Source organism: Gekko japonicus, unplaced genomic scaffold (assembly GCF_001447785.1).
Source record: "Gekko japonicus isolate JY-2015 unplaced genomic scaffold, Gekko_japonicus_V1.1 scaffold337, whole genome shotgun sequence".
Classification (NCBI taxonomy): domain Eukaryota; kingdom Metazoa; phylum Chordata; class Lepidosauria; order Squamata; family Gekkonidae; genus Gekko; species Gekko japonicus.
This window is the reverse complement of record NW_015175365.1, coordinates 678,324-696,631: the sequence shown is the minus strand read 5'-3', so window position 1 is coordinate 696,631 and position 18,308 is coordinate 678,324. Positions and strand designations below refer to the sequence as shown.

At 42.6% G+C, this 18,308-nt stretch overlaps 1 protein-coding gene across 2 annotated transcripts in view; it reads left to right on the top strand.

Moving 5' to 3' along the window:
- The window catches only part of LOC107122361 (ethanolaminephosphotransferase 1-like), a 75,128-nt gene that overhangs the window by 30,378 nt on the left and 26,442 nt on the right, over positions 1-18,308 (top strand). For both annotated transcript variants that reach the window (XM_015425444.1, XM_015425443.1), the window contains exons 3-4: positions 12,214-12,322; positions 17,360-17,434. In XM_015425444.1, the coding sequence (XP_015280930.1) occupies positions 12,214-12,322; positions 17,360-17,434 (184 nt within the window). The remainder of the gene's footprint in view (positions 1-12,213; positions 12,323-17,359; positions 17,435-18,308) is intronic.

Here is an 18,308-nt window from a genome sequence, read left to right as displayed (position 1 = left end):
TTTCCTCATAGGGAAAGTGTTCCAACCCTTTTATCATTCGTGTTGCCCTTTTCTGCACTTTTTCCAAAGCTATAATATCCTTTTTAAGGTGTGGTGCCCAGAACTGCACACAGTATTCCAAATGAGGTCTCACCATTGATTTATATAGGGGCATTATTATATTGGCTGATCTGTTTTCAATACCCTTCCTAATAATCCCCAGCATAGCATTGGCCTTCTTTATTGCAGTCACACACTGTCTCGACATTTTCAGTGAGTTATCCACTACAACTCCAAGATCTCTCTCTTGCTCAGTCTCTGCCAGTTCAGACCCCATCAATGTGTATTTATATTTAGGATTTTTGGCTCCAATGTGCATCACCTTGCACTTGGCCACATTGAACCCCATTTGCCATGTTGACGCCCACTCGCCCATCCTTGACAGATCCCCTTGGAGTGCCTCACAATCCTCACTGGTTTTCACCAACCTGAACAACTTTGTATCATCCGCAAATTTAGCCACTTCACTGCTTACTCCCATCTCCAAATCATTAATGAACAAGTTAAAAAGCAGTGGACCAAGTACTGATCCCTGCGGTACCCCACTGCTTACCACCCTCCACTGAGAAAATTGCCCACCTACACTCACTCTCTGTTTTCTTTGAACTAGCCAGTTTTTGATCCATAAAAGGACTTGTCCTTCTATCCCAACCGGTGCATGCTGGGCTGGCTGCAGGCTTCACTCGGGTCCGTTTGTCTGCTCCCGCTTTAACTGCGCATACGTCCTCATCTGTGTCACCGCCCTTGTTGCCGGAAGCTTGGTGGTGGAGACACTGCTATGTTGATGCCAACCGCTGGCGTACCTCTTTGGTTGACTTGTCGGCTGCCTCTGCGGCAACGGCCTGAGCATAGGTGACAGCCCAAGTCAGGGTGGTGCAGGCAAACAACCGCTATTGCAGCCTTTCATCCCTCATGCCGCACACCAGCCGGTCTCAGAGGGCCTCTTCAATGTTCGCAAAGTTGCAGGGTCTCGCTGCCTTACGCATACTGGGCCACCGACTCGTTAGTTGCCTGAGCTCTCTTAAAGAAAGCATGCCGGCACGCAATCTCCAACGGTTGAGGAGAGAAGTGCACTTTCAACTTCTCTGTCAGGTCCTTGAACAGAACCGTCTTGATGTCCACTGGTGCTACCAGCGACTGGGCAATGTAAAAAACGCTCTTGCCGCAAGAGCTCAGGAGCGTTGCCCGCTTCTTCTCTTCAGTTGCAATGTCGTTCGCCTCGAGGTGGAACTCGAACAGCGTCAGGTAAGCGTCCCAGTCCTCGGTGGTAGGTTCAAATGCCTCGAACAGCTTTTACATTGCAGCTGTCCTGCTTTTAAACTTTCCCGGCTAATGTAGCCACGCCTACTGTACATTTACCAACCAATAAGGTTGTATACATAAGGACTAATCACGGACGTTCCCGCTCAGGGAGCTTGTTGATGGTGATTGGTTAGGTGCTTCCTGGGCTAGCAATGTGATTAGATGTATTTGGATCCTAGCCCAGAATGAAGCTTAACATAGCATTTCAATTAGATGTTTTCCTAACACATTATGCATTCAATGGCAGCTTATTGAATACATTACAATTACCTTCTCTAGACACCTGTTTGGTACTTCTGCAGATCCACCTGGCTTAGTGCTTAAGAAAAAACAGAGCAGGCTGTCATCCACATATTGGTGACACCTCACTGCAAATCCCCATATAACCTCCCAGTGGTTCCATGTATATGAGGCATAAGCTGGAGCCCTGCAAGACCCCGTAGCATAAATGTCACAGGGCTGAGAATCAGTCCCCCAGTACTACCTTCTGGAATCAGTTGGTCAAGTAAGAGCAGAACCACTGAAGCATGGTTCCCCCTACTCCCAGCCCAGCCAGCCTCTTCAGAAGAATATCATGGTTGATTATATCAAAAGCTACTGAGAAGTCCAGGAGAATCAATAGGCACTCTCTAGCATAAGTCATCAGTCGGGACAACTAAGTCTGTTTCTGTCCCAAATCCAGGCCTGAATCCAGATTGAAATGGGTCTAGATAATCCATTTCCTTCAAGACTGCCTGAAGTTGGGAGTCAACCACCCACTTGAGCACCTTGCCCAGTAATAGAATATTAACCACTGGACAGTAGTTGCTTAGGTCATTTGGGTCCAGGGATGCCTTCTTCAGAAGGGATTTCACAACCACCTCATTTTCAAAGCAATTGGAACTACACCATCCTACACAGAGGCATTTATTACTTCCTGTATACTGTTAGCCATGAGGGGGCAAGGGGCAAGGGACAAGACTGAATGTGGTGGACTACACAGTTCAAAGCGCCCTGCCCACTTTATTGGACCTCATGAACTGAAAGTCATCCATACAACTAAGACCAGACTATGCTCCAATAATATCCTTAGACACCACTCCAAATGTGGTGTTGTAGTATTCCACAGGCTTCTGGTCTCAGGCAGTGTTTTAATCTGTTTTCCAAAGTTACCAGGCAAGAAAGGTTTTCCAAAGGCAAAGTCATTCAGTCCAAAGGTCAGGGTTCCAGAGGCAATGTAAGACAAGACTATCCAGTCTGAGGTCCAGCATCTAGAAAACAGGCAAGATGGTTGCAGCATTTGCTGTACTCATTGCATCCACACCCTACAGCCCCACCCTGGAGAATTTTAGAGCTAAACTTCCAGTCTTCAGCCCTCATCTTGCGAAGACTCATCTTTCCCCTTAGCAAATAGCAGCTGATGACGAGTCAGGAGATGTGCACTTCGCCGTTTAGCTCGTAGCTCTTTTCCCAGCCTTTGCCTGCTTTGCTCTAACAGTGCAGGTGATCTGGGAGGACTAGAGATGGCTAACTAACTTTCACCTGCTGGGGTAGAGCTGGAGGGTTAAGGTGAACTGGAGGACGGACTTTCTTCTGCAGCAGCTTCTGGCTCTAAGTCTTGACATTTCTGTTCCTCATTATCCTGCTGGTTGGCTTCTGTTGAATCTGGGCTCCTTCTCCTCTGAGGGTTCCTCACTATCACTGAGCCCTGGCTTACTCATGACAGGTGTCTAAGTAATTGTGAATGCGATCAGTTTTATCAACAAAATGCATTGCAAAGGAGTCACAGCAGGCTTGTATGGTTTCTGGATCAACATCCCCTGGAACTTGAGATAAAAGCCAATCCACAACCCCCCATTTCAAAAGCTGAAGCTCCTCAGTAAACCGAGGGGCATTCCAGAATCCATGGAAGGAAAGATGGCACTCAGGAGCAATAATGTCCACAGCCTGGGTCATCTCCGTATTCCACAGGTCAACCAGGGCTGCAACATGTGCTGATTGGAAATTTCCCAAGAGATGTAAGGAACCCCTGTGGATCCATCAGTCTTCTGGGGTGGACCATTCTAGATGAGGACACAAATGGGAAGATATGAGTTGGGGAAAATGAAATCAGAGATTCTCCTTCTCTTTTTATGTATTGTGAGAGCCTAGAAACTACAGTGGTTTTTACTTGGATGTTGTGGTTGCAATCCAGAGCCCCTTGTTTGCACTGATCTTCCATTGTCAGCTGTTGGAGACAAAGTCCCATGGGTACACAGGTCACTTTTCCTTCTTTGGTGACAGCAGGAGGACCTCTTTATAAACATGAGAGCAATTCTGAACACCACTGAAGAAAAATGAATCCTGGGCATTTTTCTATGTATAAAGAATTTTGTTTTCAAGTTAAAGGTATTGTGAAATAATACTACCTATTTTAAAAAGTATATACAATCCATTAAAAAAGCTTAGAATGCTCAGACGTTTAGTAGGGTATTTTGGCTAATTGTTCAAATAATTGTAAAATGACATTATCTTCCACTACATTCTTTATCAAGAGCTGGAACATACTGAAAACCATTGTGTGTATAATTTGTTTTTCCTGTAACATACCATAAGTAAGTTGTGTCTGCTCACTTGAGGGTATTTGCCCCAAGCAGCATCATTTTCCTTAAAAAGATGAAGATAAAAGCCATTACCATGATCCCAGAAGAGAAGGACTAAAATCTCAAATGTGCAAAAGAATCTGAAGATGTTTTTTACAAAAATATAATTGTATTCACTGAGATTTACTACTCTTGGAGAAAAGCCATAGCCAATAACACTCAACATAAACCTGTACATTTGTATTGATCTTGGAGGAAGTAATAATACATAGAGTGCATCTTAGAGAGTGATTGTAATATTGAAAAGATGCTTGTATATATTGTCTATATTTTTATATTGTTTGTATTTAGAATATTTCATTTTAATAAAGATTATATTATCTCTAGGTTATGGATTCAAAAGATTAATTTTATATATGATCTTCTTGATATACTCAATTCAAATGACATGCATATTCCTATAGCAGGTCACAGTGGAAGGATAAATATTTAAGTCCTCATCCTGTAATAACTCTTATACCATTAATGTTTTTAGAATGTTACGAGGATACAGCAGTAAGAGAGGGGAAGAGAGAGCTTTTCTGCATTTTTTAAATGAGTTCTGTCCCCATACTGGTTCAGTTTGTCCCCTGATTTCTGCACACATTTTTGTGCCTTTAATTTTACTTCCCAATCTTCTTTGGAAGCTGATTTTTGTCACCTTTTTTCTCATGTGTAATGTTTCTGTTAGTTTTCTTTGTCTGGTCCATTCCCACCCACCTCCAGCCCACTTTGATAATTGGGCTGGAGTTGTCATCAAACCACTCTCTCCTCCCCCCACTGAAGATAAGTGGTTTAATTTTTGTTTTATTCGTTATATTTATTAATGATACATTGCTAGAGCATTTTAACAATTGGCCTAGCAGGGTGTCTGATTTTACAACTTTCATTAAAAAAAAAAAGTAAGTCTCTATCCTTTTTCCTTGCTGAGATATGCCTTTTTCCTTATAAAAAATGAAAGCTGGGAATTCAGAGAACGTGCTAAGCCTATTGTTACAACGCTCTACCAATATATAGATATTTTAGTGCCCTTTTTAAAATGGGGGGGATACTGTAATGCCATCAATTACACTACCAATGAAGACAGCTCTCTCCCTTGAAATCCTCATTGCTGAAGGCATGTGCAGAAGAAAATAAACTGACTCCACAAGAGGACAGACATGTAGAAGAACCATGCCCAAACCAATTCTAGTATTTGTTGATTGATTGTCAAGAAAATCAGGAGTAAGTCAAGCATGTGAAAAAGCCCATTGAGAGAAATGGTGATTAGCACATCTCATTAAAGCTTTTTTCAATTTTTCCTGCAAGGGACAAATAATGCTGTTTGAAGCAGAGCTGCACCCTTCTAAATCTACTGAATTTTGCTTGGGATGGCACTATAAGTTACATTGAAATGCCACATTTGTATGTTACATTTTGCAAACACAGGATAGCCACTCTTAGACCTCCAATATATGTGAATGAAAAAGTCTTAACAGATATTACTAAGAACTGGCATCACAGTGTTGCGCAGCATGTCTGGAACAGTTGGACCAGCACCTCAGTGACACTTGCACTCACCACCAGCCATTCCTTGCAACCAGAGGCTTTCCTATAGTCAACCACACTGAGACAGTCCAGTGGTTACTATATACAGGAATTTATTTACAAATTATACAGCTCTCTAACAAAATGCTCCGCCAGACACCATCCACCATCAGAGGGAGAGAATACAGTGCAATACATCCACATATATACATTGATCAGCCAATCAGAGTAGTGCTGAATCATGGTGACTTGGCTTGCCTCTACCCAAGTCTAAACTGGCTGAATCTGGTTCAGTGGAGCTGTCAACTGTCACATAGATGCTCCTGATCATAGTGCTGAAGCTTATACACCAACACACAGACTCCTGAATCTTCAGTATTGCTATATTTTTGTACAAAAAAATTGTCAGGGACCAAAAATTCTTTCAAACATGGGAATACTGTCATGACCCATGCCAATCAAATGTGAGATCTATTTAACAACTACAAATTTTATTTTGCCCCCTCAGGTGATAACATTACTATGTAATAACTACACACCATAATCTAGTCTTTAGGCGCATCTTCCTATCTGTTGTTGCCTGATTACTTATGGTTGGTTCTAAAATGAAATAATTTGAAAAAATATTTATTTATTTATTTACTTTCCAATTTATACCCTGCCCTTCCCGTCAAAGCAAATTATCCATGTTAATATTTAGAACAGAACTCAGAATTAAATGTAGTTCAGAATTTATTAACAACTGTTCAACTTGTCGTTACGCAACAATGGAAGAATCCAGAACCATCATCTGAGCATGACTGGATTCCGAAAGTTTAGGACATTATAATTACCAACAAATTATCACAGCAGGTCAAGATTTAACAGGGGACACTGGTGCTCTGTAATTAATTTTTTGCATATGGGGGGAGGGGGGGAGAAATAGTTATAAAATGATAAGTCTATATTGATATTATTAAAAGCATGTTATTTTAGTAATTAACAAGACACATGATGAGTGGGTAAGTGGATAATTCTAATTCTAATTATTGTTTATTTTGAAAGCTGGAAAAGATAATTTAAAAGATAGACTGTGCAAAACTGGTCAGCCCAATGTGTGGTATTGCATTGAGTAAGGGAATATGGGTAATGCTCCCTTTGTAAAGGACAATCCATCTGCCTGTTTCTGCCCATCTTACTGCTGCTCATTGTAATTGAGCATACTGTTTACTGGTGATAATTAAATACACACGCTGAAGATCCATAAAAAGATTAGATTACCATGTAAGCCATTTTCTCTTATGTCCATTACTATCCACGATTCCTTCTCTTTTGGGTACAGGCGCCTTGTCATTATTTGGAAAACATTTTGAATTAGCAGCTGAATATTTTCTGTTTTGAAAAGGTGAATTTTGGAGTAGCAGTCTTTACTTACCACTTATATTCTTGAAGTGAATGTGCACAGTAGAATAAATACACAAAACCTCATGGAGGACTGAGCAGCTTGCTCTTTTCAAACCTGTCAGTGAACCATAGTTCATGTTAGATCTTGTTCATTAACTTGTCATAAGGTAGTTAATGAGTCTTACAATATTTGAAGTAGGTTATACCGTAATTAAGTAGGAGAGATGTTAATGTGCCTTGGTGTGACCTGTATGTTCCATGACATTGTTTCCAAAAGAAAGTCTCATAAGCCGGGTTGTCAAACATACTGATTGCTTTCTGAAATTCAGAACTTGTGTTGGCATTACTCACAAAATATTCAGTAGTTAGTTTTTCAATGGAACTCTTCTGGAGTAATTATAAACATTAAATTTAAAAATTGAGGAAACATTATTTGGTGGCTGACCAGGAAGATATACACATTTGGAGAGTAAGGACCCTGGTAAGCCAAAATGTTATACTTCTGTAGTTTTATGTATGCTACTAGGAATAAGGCCCATTGTGGAAATAAATACAGTGAGCTCTAGAAAGAGGCTCTGGGCGGGTACTCTGGCTTTGGGCACTCAGCGTCAATTTGCTGTGGTGACCTCAGCAGGGTATAATGACACAGAGCTTACAGTTTTCTCCAGGGGAACTGATCTCTGCCATCTGGAGAGCAGTTGTAATTCTGAGTGATCTCCAGCCCTCACCTGAAGATTGCTAGCAATGGTTCCCTAGGAGGAAAAGTACAGTCTTTCTCCACAGTGGAGACCAAAACAGCTTACATCATTCTCCTCTCCCCTTTTGATCTGCACAACAACCCTGTGAGGTAGATTAGGTTGAAAGTCAGTGACTGGTCTGAAAACACCCACTCGACTTCCACAGCAAAAACCTGGGTCTGGCAGACCCTGCTCTGAAGTGCTGTCTGCTATGCTTAGGGTAGCCAACTTCCAGGTGGAGCCTGAAGATAGCCAGGTATCACAACTGAGCTTCAGACCACAGATCTCTCTCCTCCCGAAGAAAATAACTGCTTTGGAGGATTGACTCTATAACATTCTATTCAGCTGCAGCCTCTCCCCTCCCCAAACTCTGGCTTCTGTAGACTCCACTACAAAATCTTCAGGAATTTCCCAACCTGGAGCTGGCAACCCTAGTCAGGACTGGCCCCAATGAGTTCCCCACAAAGGCCAAAGGACCCTAGTCAGGACTGGCCCCAATGAGTTCCCCACAAAGGCCAAAGGAGGCCTGGAAAGGGCCTCCTGCCTTTGCCTTTTTACTAACAGAACCAAGCTTGGTTGCCTAACAGCAGCCACTGAGGGAAAAGTTAGCCCCATAGCAGGAGGAGCAGAGAATGGTTTGAATGGTGGCCCAACTCAGTAGCCAGCCTGCGGCAGAGGGGCCAAGTAGAAGTAGAAGTGTCTTTGTAAGGAGAGACAGCTGTTTTGGCAGTTTATTCTGTCAGGGACGAGTATCCAGGCTGGCAGTGGATGAGGGAGAGGATTGGACCCAGCACCCAGCCAGTGGCACGCGAGTACTCTTGAGTGGTGGTTCAATGGCTGATGGAGCGCACAACACACCCAATGGGAGAGCTGGAAAGTGCCAATACAAAGGTCAATTATATATATATATATAGGATGCATTTTTTAGAAGTGGTTAAGAGTGGCAGACTCTAATCTGGAAGAATTGGATTGGATTCCCCACTTCTCCACATGCAGCCAGCTGGGTGACCTTGGGTCAGTCACAGTTCTCTCAAAGCTGTTCTCTCAAGAACAGTTCTGTCAGAGCTCTCTCAGCCCCTCCTACCTCACAGGGTGTGTGTTGTGGGGAAAGGAGATTGTAAGCTGCTCTGAGACTCAGAGTGAAGGGTGAAGTATAAATCCAATCTCTTCTTCTTTTTCAACCATAAACTGTCAGATTTACAAGTAAAAACAAACAAAAATCCACTTCATGTTCACAGAATGTGGTCAAAAAAGGAGATTGTAAATCTCCTGGTTGATGGAAACAAAAACTAAGAACATCCATTTATTCCAGCCTACAGGAGGGCCATTGACTTTCTGCACTGTTGCCACTGTGTGTTGATAGCACAACTGTCAGCAGCAGCTGAGCCCACTCCATTTTGAAGGAGGGTCACATTCTCTGTGCCAGTGCAGGAATCTCACAGCACCCACCTTATCTAGCTGTTGGGCAATGGTGCAGAAAGCTGGATGCCACCAATCCACCATCATGTCTGGACCTGGCCAGTTTGGTGTAGTGGTTAAGTGTGCGGACTCTAATCTGGGAGAACCGGGTTTGATTCCCCACTCCTCCACTTGCACCTGCTGATGTGACCTTGGGTCAGTCACAAACTCTGGCACAGCAGTCCTTGACAAAGAGCAGTTTGTGTCAGAGTTCTCTCAGCCCCACCCACCTCATAGGGTGTCTGTTGTGGGGAGGGGAAGGGAAAGGAGTTTGTAAGCCGCTCTGAGACTCCAAGTGAAGGGCGGGGTATAAATCCAATCTCCTCTCCTCCTCCTCCTGGCGGGGTTTCCCCACTTTCTGGGGGCCCAATCTTCCGCCGCTCAGCTGGCCAGCAGGGAAGCCCCGCCCCTGAGCAGCCTCATCCACACCGACATGCCCGGTGTGATGATGCAGGGCACATTGCAGGGGGACACTCTAGCATTTGAGGAAAAACTCTATGGTAACCATAGTTTTTTTCCTCAAATGCTAGAGCGTCCCCCTGCAACATGCCTTGCACGATGACATAACTAAAGGCTCCAAGAAGAAGACAGGAGCCCCCACACACCGGAACACAGTAAGAACCTGGCAATCCTGCTGCCACATGAATACCCAAAAAACCCCACAAAGCCCCTTCTAGAAGCACATAAAGGTTACAAATGCAAACACATAAGAGGGGAGTCACCAGGAAGCATTGCTCCCTGGGGCTTTGGCTGGCCCAGAAGCATTTGGTGAGATCCCTGTCTATTTTCAGAGAAGAATTAAGAGCTATTTCAGCTGTTTCTACTCCAAAAACCTGGTTTGAATTCAGATTGATATGGGTCTAAACATCCAGTGGTTTCCAGTACCACCTGGACTCCTCCACAGTCTCCTTATGGTACCACTTATTTAGGACAAATCCAGTGTTGGTGTGAAAGTTTTTAAAAGTCCTGTGCTGACTGTAAAGACCTGGCATCCCAGGGCTTGTTGAATTTCTCTGTAATGGTCGGGGTGACCTCAACAACATCTCTGATATCTGACCAAAGAATTCACCATATAGTGAAGCAGTTGAAGCAACTGTGGGCTTTAAGTGTATGAGCTTCTTTGGCAGAAGTGTTAGATAAGAGGAGCTTTCATATTCCATAGGCTAAGAGGTCTGTCCAGAATTTTATCATTCTGCCTTCAACCTCTACTTGGGAAGTTTGAGCACAGCTGTTTTATCTAATAAGGGCTTGATGATATGCTAATGTAACAGTATTTACTGAAATGCAAAACTAGGCTTTTTCACAGATATGCCTTCAAGAAAAGGGGTGGACGTCATCTGTGGGAGAGACAGGATATAGATTTGAAAAATAAATAATAAATAAAATAAATCTTACATTCATCGACAAGTGACAATGATGTTCAATAATGATTTTTCTGTGCATAACTTTTTAAAAAGAGGACATCTTACATTCAGGGTTGTCTTCTTTTTGAGTAAGTATGGTAGTAACTGTATCATATGGCTCATGAATTGGTGGTGGAAAGTGCAATCAAGTTGCAGCCAATTTATGGCAACCTTGTGGGGTTTTCAAGGCAAAAGAGGAATGGAGGTGGTTTGCCATAACCTTCCTCTGCAAAGTAACCTTTGACTTTCTTGGAGATGTCGCATCCAAGTACTAACCAGGATCAATCCTGCTTAGCTTCCAAGATCTGATGATATTGGGCCAGGCAGGGGAGGGAGATTATTATATTTTATTTACCACCAGTCTTGCACTAAGCAGCAGTATCCACAGACTGGATTCCCACTGGTTGTAAATTTACTAAATGAATGAATGAAACACAGAGCTACAATCAGTACAATGTGGAAGACACAATACAGCTGTCCTTTGTCAGCTGTGCATTTTCATCCTGAGCCCTTGTGTTGTAAACATTAGATTCCATGTCAAAAATGAAGTCAAATGAGGAGGAAGTTCTTGTATTTTATTGTAATGAAATATGGAAAACAGTTAGGCCAAAGGACCCATCAAAACTGACTGCTTTCTTCTCAGCATAATCAGGAAACATGCCTCAATTAATAGGAAAACAATTAGACCAAATAGTTAACCAAAAATTGACAACTTTCTTCTTTTTCTTCTTCATCTTCTTCTTGAGCATATTCTGAACATATTCAGGAAATACATGATATTTTATACATGGACTGACATCATCATATCATCATCATGGGATGATGATATTCAAAAGGCATAATTGGTTACAAAAACTTAAACAATATTTACATAAAAATCTCCTTATTGGTCAAATGTAAGAAAGGTGTGTCTATGCAATGGCGTCACATATTTACTTGACATGACCTAAGGCATATCGGCTAAAGCTTGTTCGTTCCCAAACAAAAGTATTCATTACTGATGCGAGACTAAAATCTTATCTGACCCAGACATTGAAAGGTTTGCCCTAAGAACTACAGAATCATGAACTTTGTACCTATTATGTTGCTAACAATATCAGACCTACAAGAGAAAAGCCTTCTATATAACAGGCCTTTCTAACATCCTAATAAAATATTACTTAAAGAATAAATCTATAAAAACCAGAGAAATATGAATATGAACAATCAAGAAGAAGAAACCCATATATAAAAATCTTTATATTCCCATTCATACTACACCCTGGACCACCTCTGACAATTATCACATCACTTTCTTTCCCCTCCCCACTTACCATTAAGTTATCTCCCTGCAGTTAGCTCACATCAGGTGTGAGCAAAAGCTTTTAATAGAGAAGTAGCTTCAGTATACACTGTGCCCCAGGAAGAGATGGCAGATGTCTGTGTTCAACTTGAAATGTCTTACAGTACAGGACCAGAAACAGGATCTAATAGCAGAGAGTGTAATTGGATAGTTTTCTTAGTAGAGGTGGTCATTTAGGAAGGGTGGGCTTTTTTTTCTTCCCCCCCCCCCCCGGTATATATTAGAGGTATTTAGCCTACTTGAAGGCTCCTTCTGTCTGCTGCACTTAAAGTTGCCACACTGTGGTGCTGCAGGCTTTTTGGAATTTCTGCTGTATCAACTGTGAAAACTTTTCCTATGGCACATTAACTATTTGCAGATAAACATACATTCTATTTCTCAAATGTATTTTCTCTCTCGCTCTCTTTTTTTAAATTACACAGATAGTGCCCTTGTGGATTGCTCCCAATCTTTTAACCCTCACAGGATTTCTGATGATTTTGATTCATTATTTTATATTATCTATTTATGACTGGGACTACACGGCATCAGGTAACTATTGGTTTCTTATATCTTGATTGTTGTACTAACGTAACATAGCTAGGCAGCGGGAGGGATGCTCTCCATGTTCACAGTGGGCTGCAGTGACAATGCTGTGGATGGCAGAACTCCACTGTCACCGTTTAGACTACTCGAGGTACTAGTAACTAATGCTTTCCCCTTCCTAGTGATCCTCCAGAACCCCAAACTGTAGCTGAAGGCTCAGAGACCCACAGCAGAGCAAAGGTGTGAGGAAGCAGAGCAGCAGCTACTCAGACTCACCCCTGCACACAAAAAAGAAAACCTGGATTTAGAGTATTTCTAGATCTGTTGAGCTGCGGTGGCTCAAGTGTTTAAGATGCTGAACTGCAGGCTGTGGAAGGTCAGGAGTTCAGTGGTTCAAGACCCGGGTGCCGCAAGACAGGGTGAGCTCCTGTCTCTAGTTCCAGCTCCTGCCAACCTAGCAGTTCGAAAGCAAGAAATTGCTTAGATCTGTTGTATGTAACTGTGGTATCGCAATTCATCAGGAAGCCACTGCCACCAACTCTGGCTGGCGAGAAGAGAGCAAGCCAGTTGAAGGGTGCTGGTCAGGCCACACCTATAGGTCAGGGGCTATGGAGGCTGCAAAAGGAGAAGAGAGAAACCATCAGACAACCTGGACAATATAAAGGGTTTGGTCAGAGAAGGGCTGCCAATGGCAGGGCTGTTGGGGTGGGTACGGCCCTAGCTGTGAAGGGTGTGAAAGGAGTACAGATGAGGACAGAGAGAGATAACAGGAGGGAGAAGGAGCTGGAAAAAAGGAAGAAGCTAAGCCAGGAATGAAGGGAGGCAGAAGAGAAAGGAGAAGGTCTTCTCTGGAAGAGTGGGGAGACCTTGGCTTTTATTTCTCCCAGGGAGCAACAAATTTGTTTATAAATGTATATGTCGCACTTGACTTGACAGCGTCTGTTTCTTGAAAGATGCCATTTCATTGAGTTTTGGGGGATATTTATTTATTTATTTGGGTTTTTTAGCTGCTGCTCACCCAAAGGGTCTCGCAGCCACTTATTACATTAAAACTATATAAATAAGGTAAAAATAACGTAAAACAGATAACAAACATAAAATATTAAAATTAAAACATTAAACGATATAAGTATATGGCTTGCACCATATCACTTTAAAAAAAAAGTAGATTACTCCCAAAAGGCCAGCCTAAATAATTCGGCCTTGCATGCCCTGTGGAAACTAAAGTTTGGCAGGGCATGGGTGTCATCTGAAAGTGCATTCCACAGGGTAGGGGGCACAACTGAGAAGCCTCTTTCCCAGATGACAACTAACAGAGCCATCCTCGCGCTGGGCACCTGCCAGAGGCCCCTAGAGGATGGCTGAAGGGAGCATGGGGGGTTGTAACGGGAGAGACAGTCCCATAGGTATGACAGTCCTAGACCATTAAGGACTTTAAAGGTTAACACCAGCATCTTGAATTGGATCTGGAGACTAATTGGTAGTCAGTGCAGCTGCTGCAGAATTTGAGCAATTTGAGCTGACCATGATGTTCCTGCCAGCGATATTCTGGACCACCTACAGTCTCTGAAGTGTTTTCAAGGATAGCTGTATGTAGATCGAATTGCAGTAGTCCAATCTGCAGGTGACCGTTGCCTGGATCAATGTGGCAAGGTCCAACCCAGGCAAATGAGCCAGTTGGTGTAGGTAAAATGGGCACTTGTTTATTCAATGATAGTGCAGTATCCAACCATACCCTGAGGCTCTTTACAGAGTCTACAGCTGTCAGCTGGACACCATCGAGTCTTGGGAGTGACCCTCCAGCCAGTATATCAGTCTTTCCCAGCCACATGACCTCCGTCTTGGATGGATTCAACTTCAGCCAGCTCCCCCTTAACCACTGGACTACCATATCCAGACATTGGGATAGTGCCAAAAGCCCTGCCACTGGCTGCTTATCCAGCAGGAGGAAGAGCTAAGTGACATCAGCATATTGATGGCACCCAACTTCAGACCTCTAGATGAACTTGGCAAGAAGGTGCCTATATATGTTAAATAACATCAGAGAGAAGATGGACCCCAGTGTTGAGGTCTCAACGGGAAGGACTCTCCTCCTCGATAGCAACCCTCTGAGAATGTCCCTAGAGGAACGAGAAGAACCAACTAATGTGCAAACATAATTGATGGGTAGATCTCTAGCAGGCCTAAAAATGGGGCAGGTAGTCCCAGCCCCATTTTCTCGCTGCATGTAACTGCCAGTGCACTTGGGGGGAAAACATTGAAATGTCGCCCTGTGTGTAAAGATGCATGTAGTGTAGAGGTCAGAGTGTTGGATTAGGATCTGGGAGACCCAGGTTCAAATCCCCACTCTGTCATGGGAACCTTTATGGTTAACTTTGGGCCAGTCATAGCCACTCAGCCTAACTTCCCTCCCAGGGGTGTTGTAAGAATAAAATGGAGGAGAGGAGAGTGGTGTAAACTACTTTGGGTCCACACTGGGGAGAAAGGCAGGGTATAAACAAAGTGAATGAATGAATAAATATCCTTAAATTTCGAGTTTTCACTAAACTGTAACACAGCTTTACAGATTGTGATTCCAAGACTTTTGTTCTATGTCTGAGTTGTGCTTGGGGATAACATCAGGTGCTTGATGATAATTCTCAGTGTGAAGACTTCATGCACACAGACTTAAGGGCACTGTTCACTAGGAGGGAAGGTGGTTTAAGCGCTTGTTGAGCCTTCATATGATCTGCTCTCCTACCTATGTGTGAAGTGACTCCAAGCACTGAGAGCTGCCTCCTAGTGGTGAGAACTCTCAACTACAGATTTGGGGTTTTTCCTTTCCAAGAGGTGCACATAGTAGAACATAGCTGGGGGGGGGGGGAGCCCAGCAGTCATCTCCATTCGCCTCTAGTGACTCTACCTCATATTGAGTTGTGAACAGTGTTCCCTCTAAGCTGGGTTAGTGTGAGCTAGCTCACAGTTTTTTAGCCTCCAGCTCCCACATTTTTGTCCTAGCTCAGGAAGGAGGGCTCCAGTGCAAACTAATTGATGCAGCAGCCAAATCACCTGCTCACAACTTCAATGCCAGTAGCTCACAAAGTAGAAATTTTGCGCACAGGACTCCACAGCTTAGAGGGAACATTGGTTGTGAATGGAAATTTTTGCAGTTGAGGCATCAGTTATAGTTGCAAGTTAAAAAAACAGAACAAAACAAAAAAAGGAATCCAGTGGCACCTTGAAGACTAACAACGTTTATTCCAGCATAAACTTTTGTGAGTTGGAATCAGTTTTGTGACTCGCTTCATCAGATGCACAATCACATGCAGGCTGTGGACAGAAACTGACTCGAGTATTCCTGTACACCTTGAGAGCTGTACTGTGATACTGGCAATGCTTGGAGACATAAGCGGACAGTGACATGATTGGGGGGGGTGGGTTTTGAAAGTAATATTCAAAAGGCAAGTGATATAGACATGATAAGAGGTCAAATGAAAAGTAGTAATTAAATTATGGTCTATTGCAGAACAGTGAAGGAATGATTGTGGTCTGGCATTGTAGTAGTTCATGGGATATTTTAGAGCTGCTTCATGTTTTGGCCGTTTCTTATACAGAAATCAAATTTGTCTTAATAAAATAATTCCAGCATATATTTTGTAGCATGTGCCATTCCTACATGTGTGTAAATAACATGTGCATCTGGTATAGCTGTCAAAAAAGCCACAGTAAATTGCTGCTTTCCAGAGCATCACATAATGTTACATAATTGTTTTGTGGTAAACTGCACATGGGAATTATGCTATTTCCCACATGGAAGTAAACTCTACATATGAAAGTGGTAACATGTGCTACGGCCCTCAGTCACTTAGATCAAACTGGAGTACGTGATTTTTCTTAATGATATGCACATGAAACTACTTGATCATGATCCTTACTCCAGAGCTCAAGACAGTTTCTCATATAATTATCATATAATTTTGCTTTTTATTTCATAAAGCCTCTCAGTAAAAGTAGGAAGCTATGGAGAGTTTGTTAGTTGTTGTAGAGTTTCCAGGCTGTATGGCCATGGTCTTGGCATTGTAGGACCTGACGTTTCACCAGCAGCTGTGACTGGCATCCTCAGAGGTATAACACAGAAAGATGGAGTACTCTCTGTGTCAAGGTGAGAAGAAAAATGGTAGGCAGCTAGTTTATCTCTACTCAGGAAGTTGGGGTAGGACTAAGTAATTATCTTGTAGGAGTTCCCCAGGCTGTGTCATGCTAATGGAGGAGCTATCCTGAGGAGGTTATTTTGCATATGGATTGGCTGTTGAAATTCTATTCTTATCTGTAGTGCTATTGTAAGATGTAGAGCGTTTTGTGTTTTTCAGGACAGGAAACCATGCCCTATTTATTTTTAAACTCTCTTCTTTCCTGTTGAAATTGTGTTTATGTTTATGAATTTCAATGGCTTCCCTGTGTAATCTGGTAATTGGATGTGTTGTCCAGCCTTTCAGTGTCTTGGAACAGGAAAGAAGAGAGTTTAAAAATAAATAGAGCATGGTTTCCAGTACAGTTTCACATGCAGAACTCACATTACTAGATGGACTTCCATATTTTAAAAGTCACTCTCTGCACACAGTATGTCACAGAGAAGGCTAAGCTAAAAGTTTTCTATTTCTTTCTCTTTTTGTACAGAGGAATTTTTTAATGTAGGAGCAGTCAGTCTTATTCCCCCCCCCCCCGCACACACACAGTCTGAAGTGGTCCTACACTGCCGCTGAGAGACCTCCTCAGTGAGCACAAGATCTGTGGCACAATGAAGATCTAAGTTTGATAAACTCTGAATTTAAATAAATGGCAGAATATATACCATAGCTTCAAAACAGATAGATATATATTTCTATATATTAGTATATAGTATATCTATATATTAGTATACAGGTTTTAAGATATGTGCCTTAAAATGTGGTATCAGAAACAATATTGAAGCCTGTATTATTTAATGATATGCTAATGTTGGCACACTTGTATTATACACATTTCTGTCACTAAACTGTTATATTTTCATTTTGTTTTGGGCAGGATCCAGTCCTGGGTTGATTCCGACATGGGTCTGGGGTTTTGGTGCTTTTGCCAGCTTTTTGGCTTACACTTTAGGTAAAGTATGGTGAGAAAACTTGCACAGCCAAGTATATAGATATTTCTACTCAAGCCCTGTGCAGGTGTAAGACTACCTGAGACTAAGAGATCAGAATGGGCCTGTGAATTTAATCAGAGTTCTGAAAGATTATTGGGGAATCAATGCATTTATTTTAACCAGAGTAACCAGTGGCAGATGTTAACACAAAGTGCAGGGAAATTTATTTATTATAGCAGGGAAGTTTATTTATTACAGCAGGGTAATTTATTATGGGAGGGACTGCATGATTGCTCAGTCTGCTGATCCCTTAATTCAGGTAACGTTACATCTGCACTGAGTCTGGTAGTTAAGTAATCTTTTGCAGTTCATAGAGACACAAATGGATCACGGCTTGGGAGGTAATTGTGGGCAGGATCACTAGGACATTTTGGCCAAAAGGTCTGGGCAGAATTCAGGGCAAGGCAAAGAATAACAAACAGCAGATAGCTTAGGGGTGCAGAGCACACTATGATGCACAGCCAGGACGCTACAAACCTGAACTATTGTCCAGCCTCAGTGAAAATGTTGAAGTAGAACGTATGCAGCAATTTGCACACAGATAACAAGAATCAAAGGCAGAAACAGAAGATAAAAAATTAAATAAAAATAAAATGCTGTGTTTTTAATAATTTCTTAAAGTGGGACCAAGCGGAAACCAGGTGGACATGCAGGGGTCATTTCGTAGAAAAAGTGCTGCAGGAGCTCATTAGCATATAATAGCTCATTAGCATATGCCACACACCCTGAAATCACCAGAAGTGATGTCAGACGGGAAAGCAAAGGGGGGGGGGGGGGCATCTTCAAAAGCCTCCACTCCCCTTCCCCACCCGCCTTCCGGGGGGGGGGGGGGGG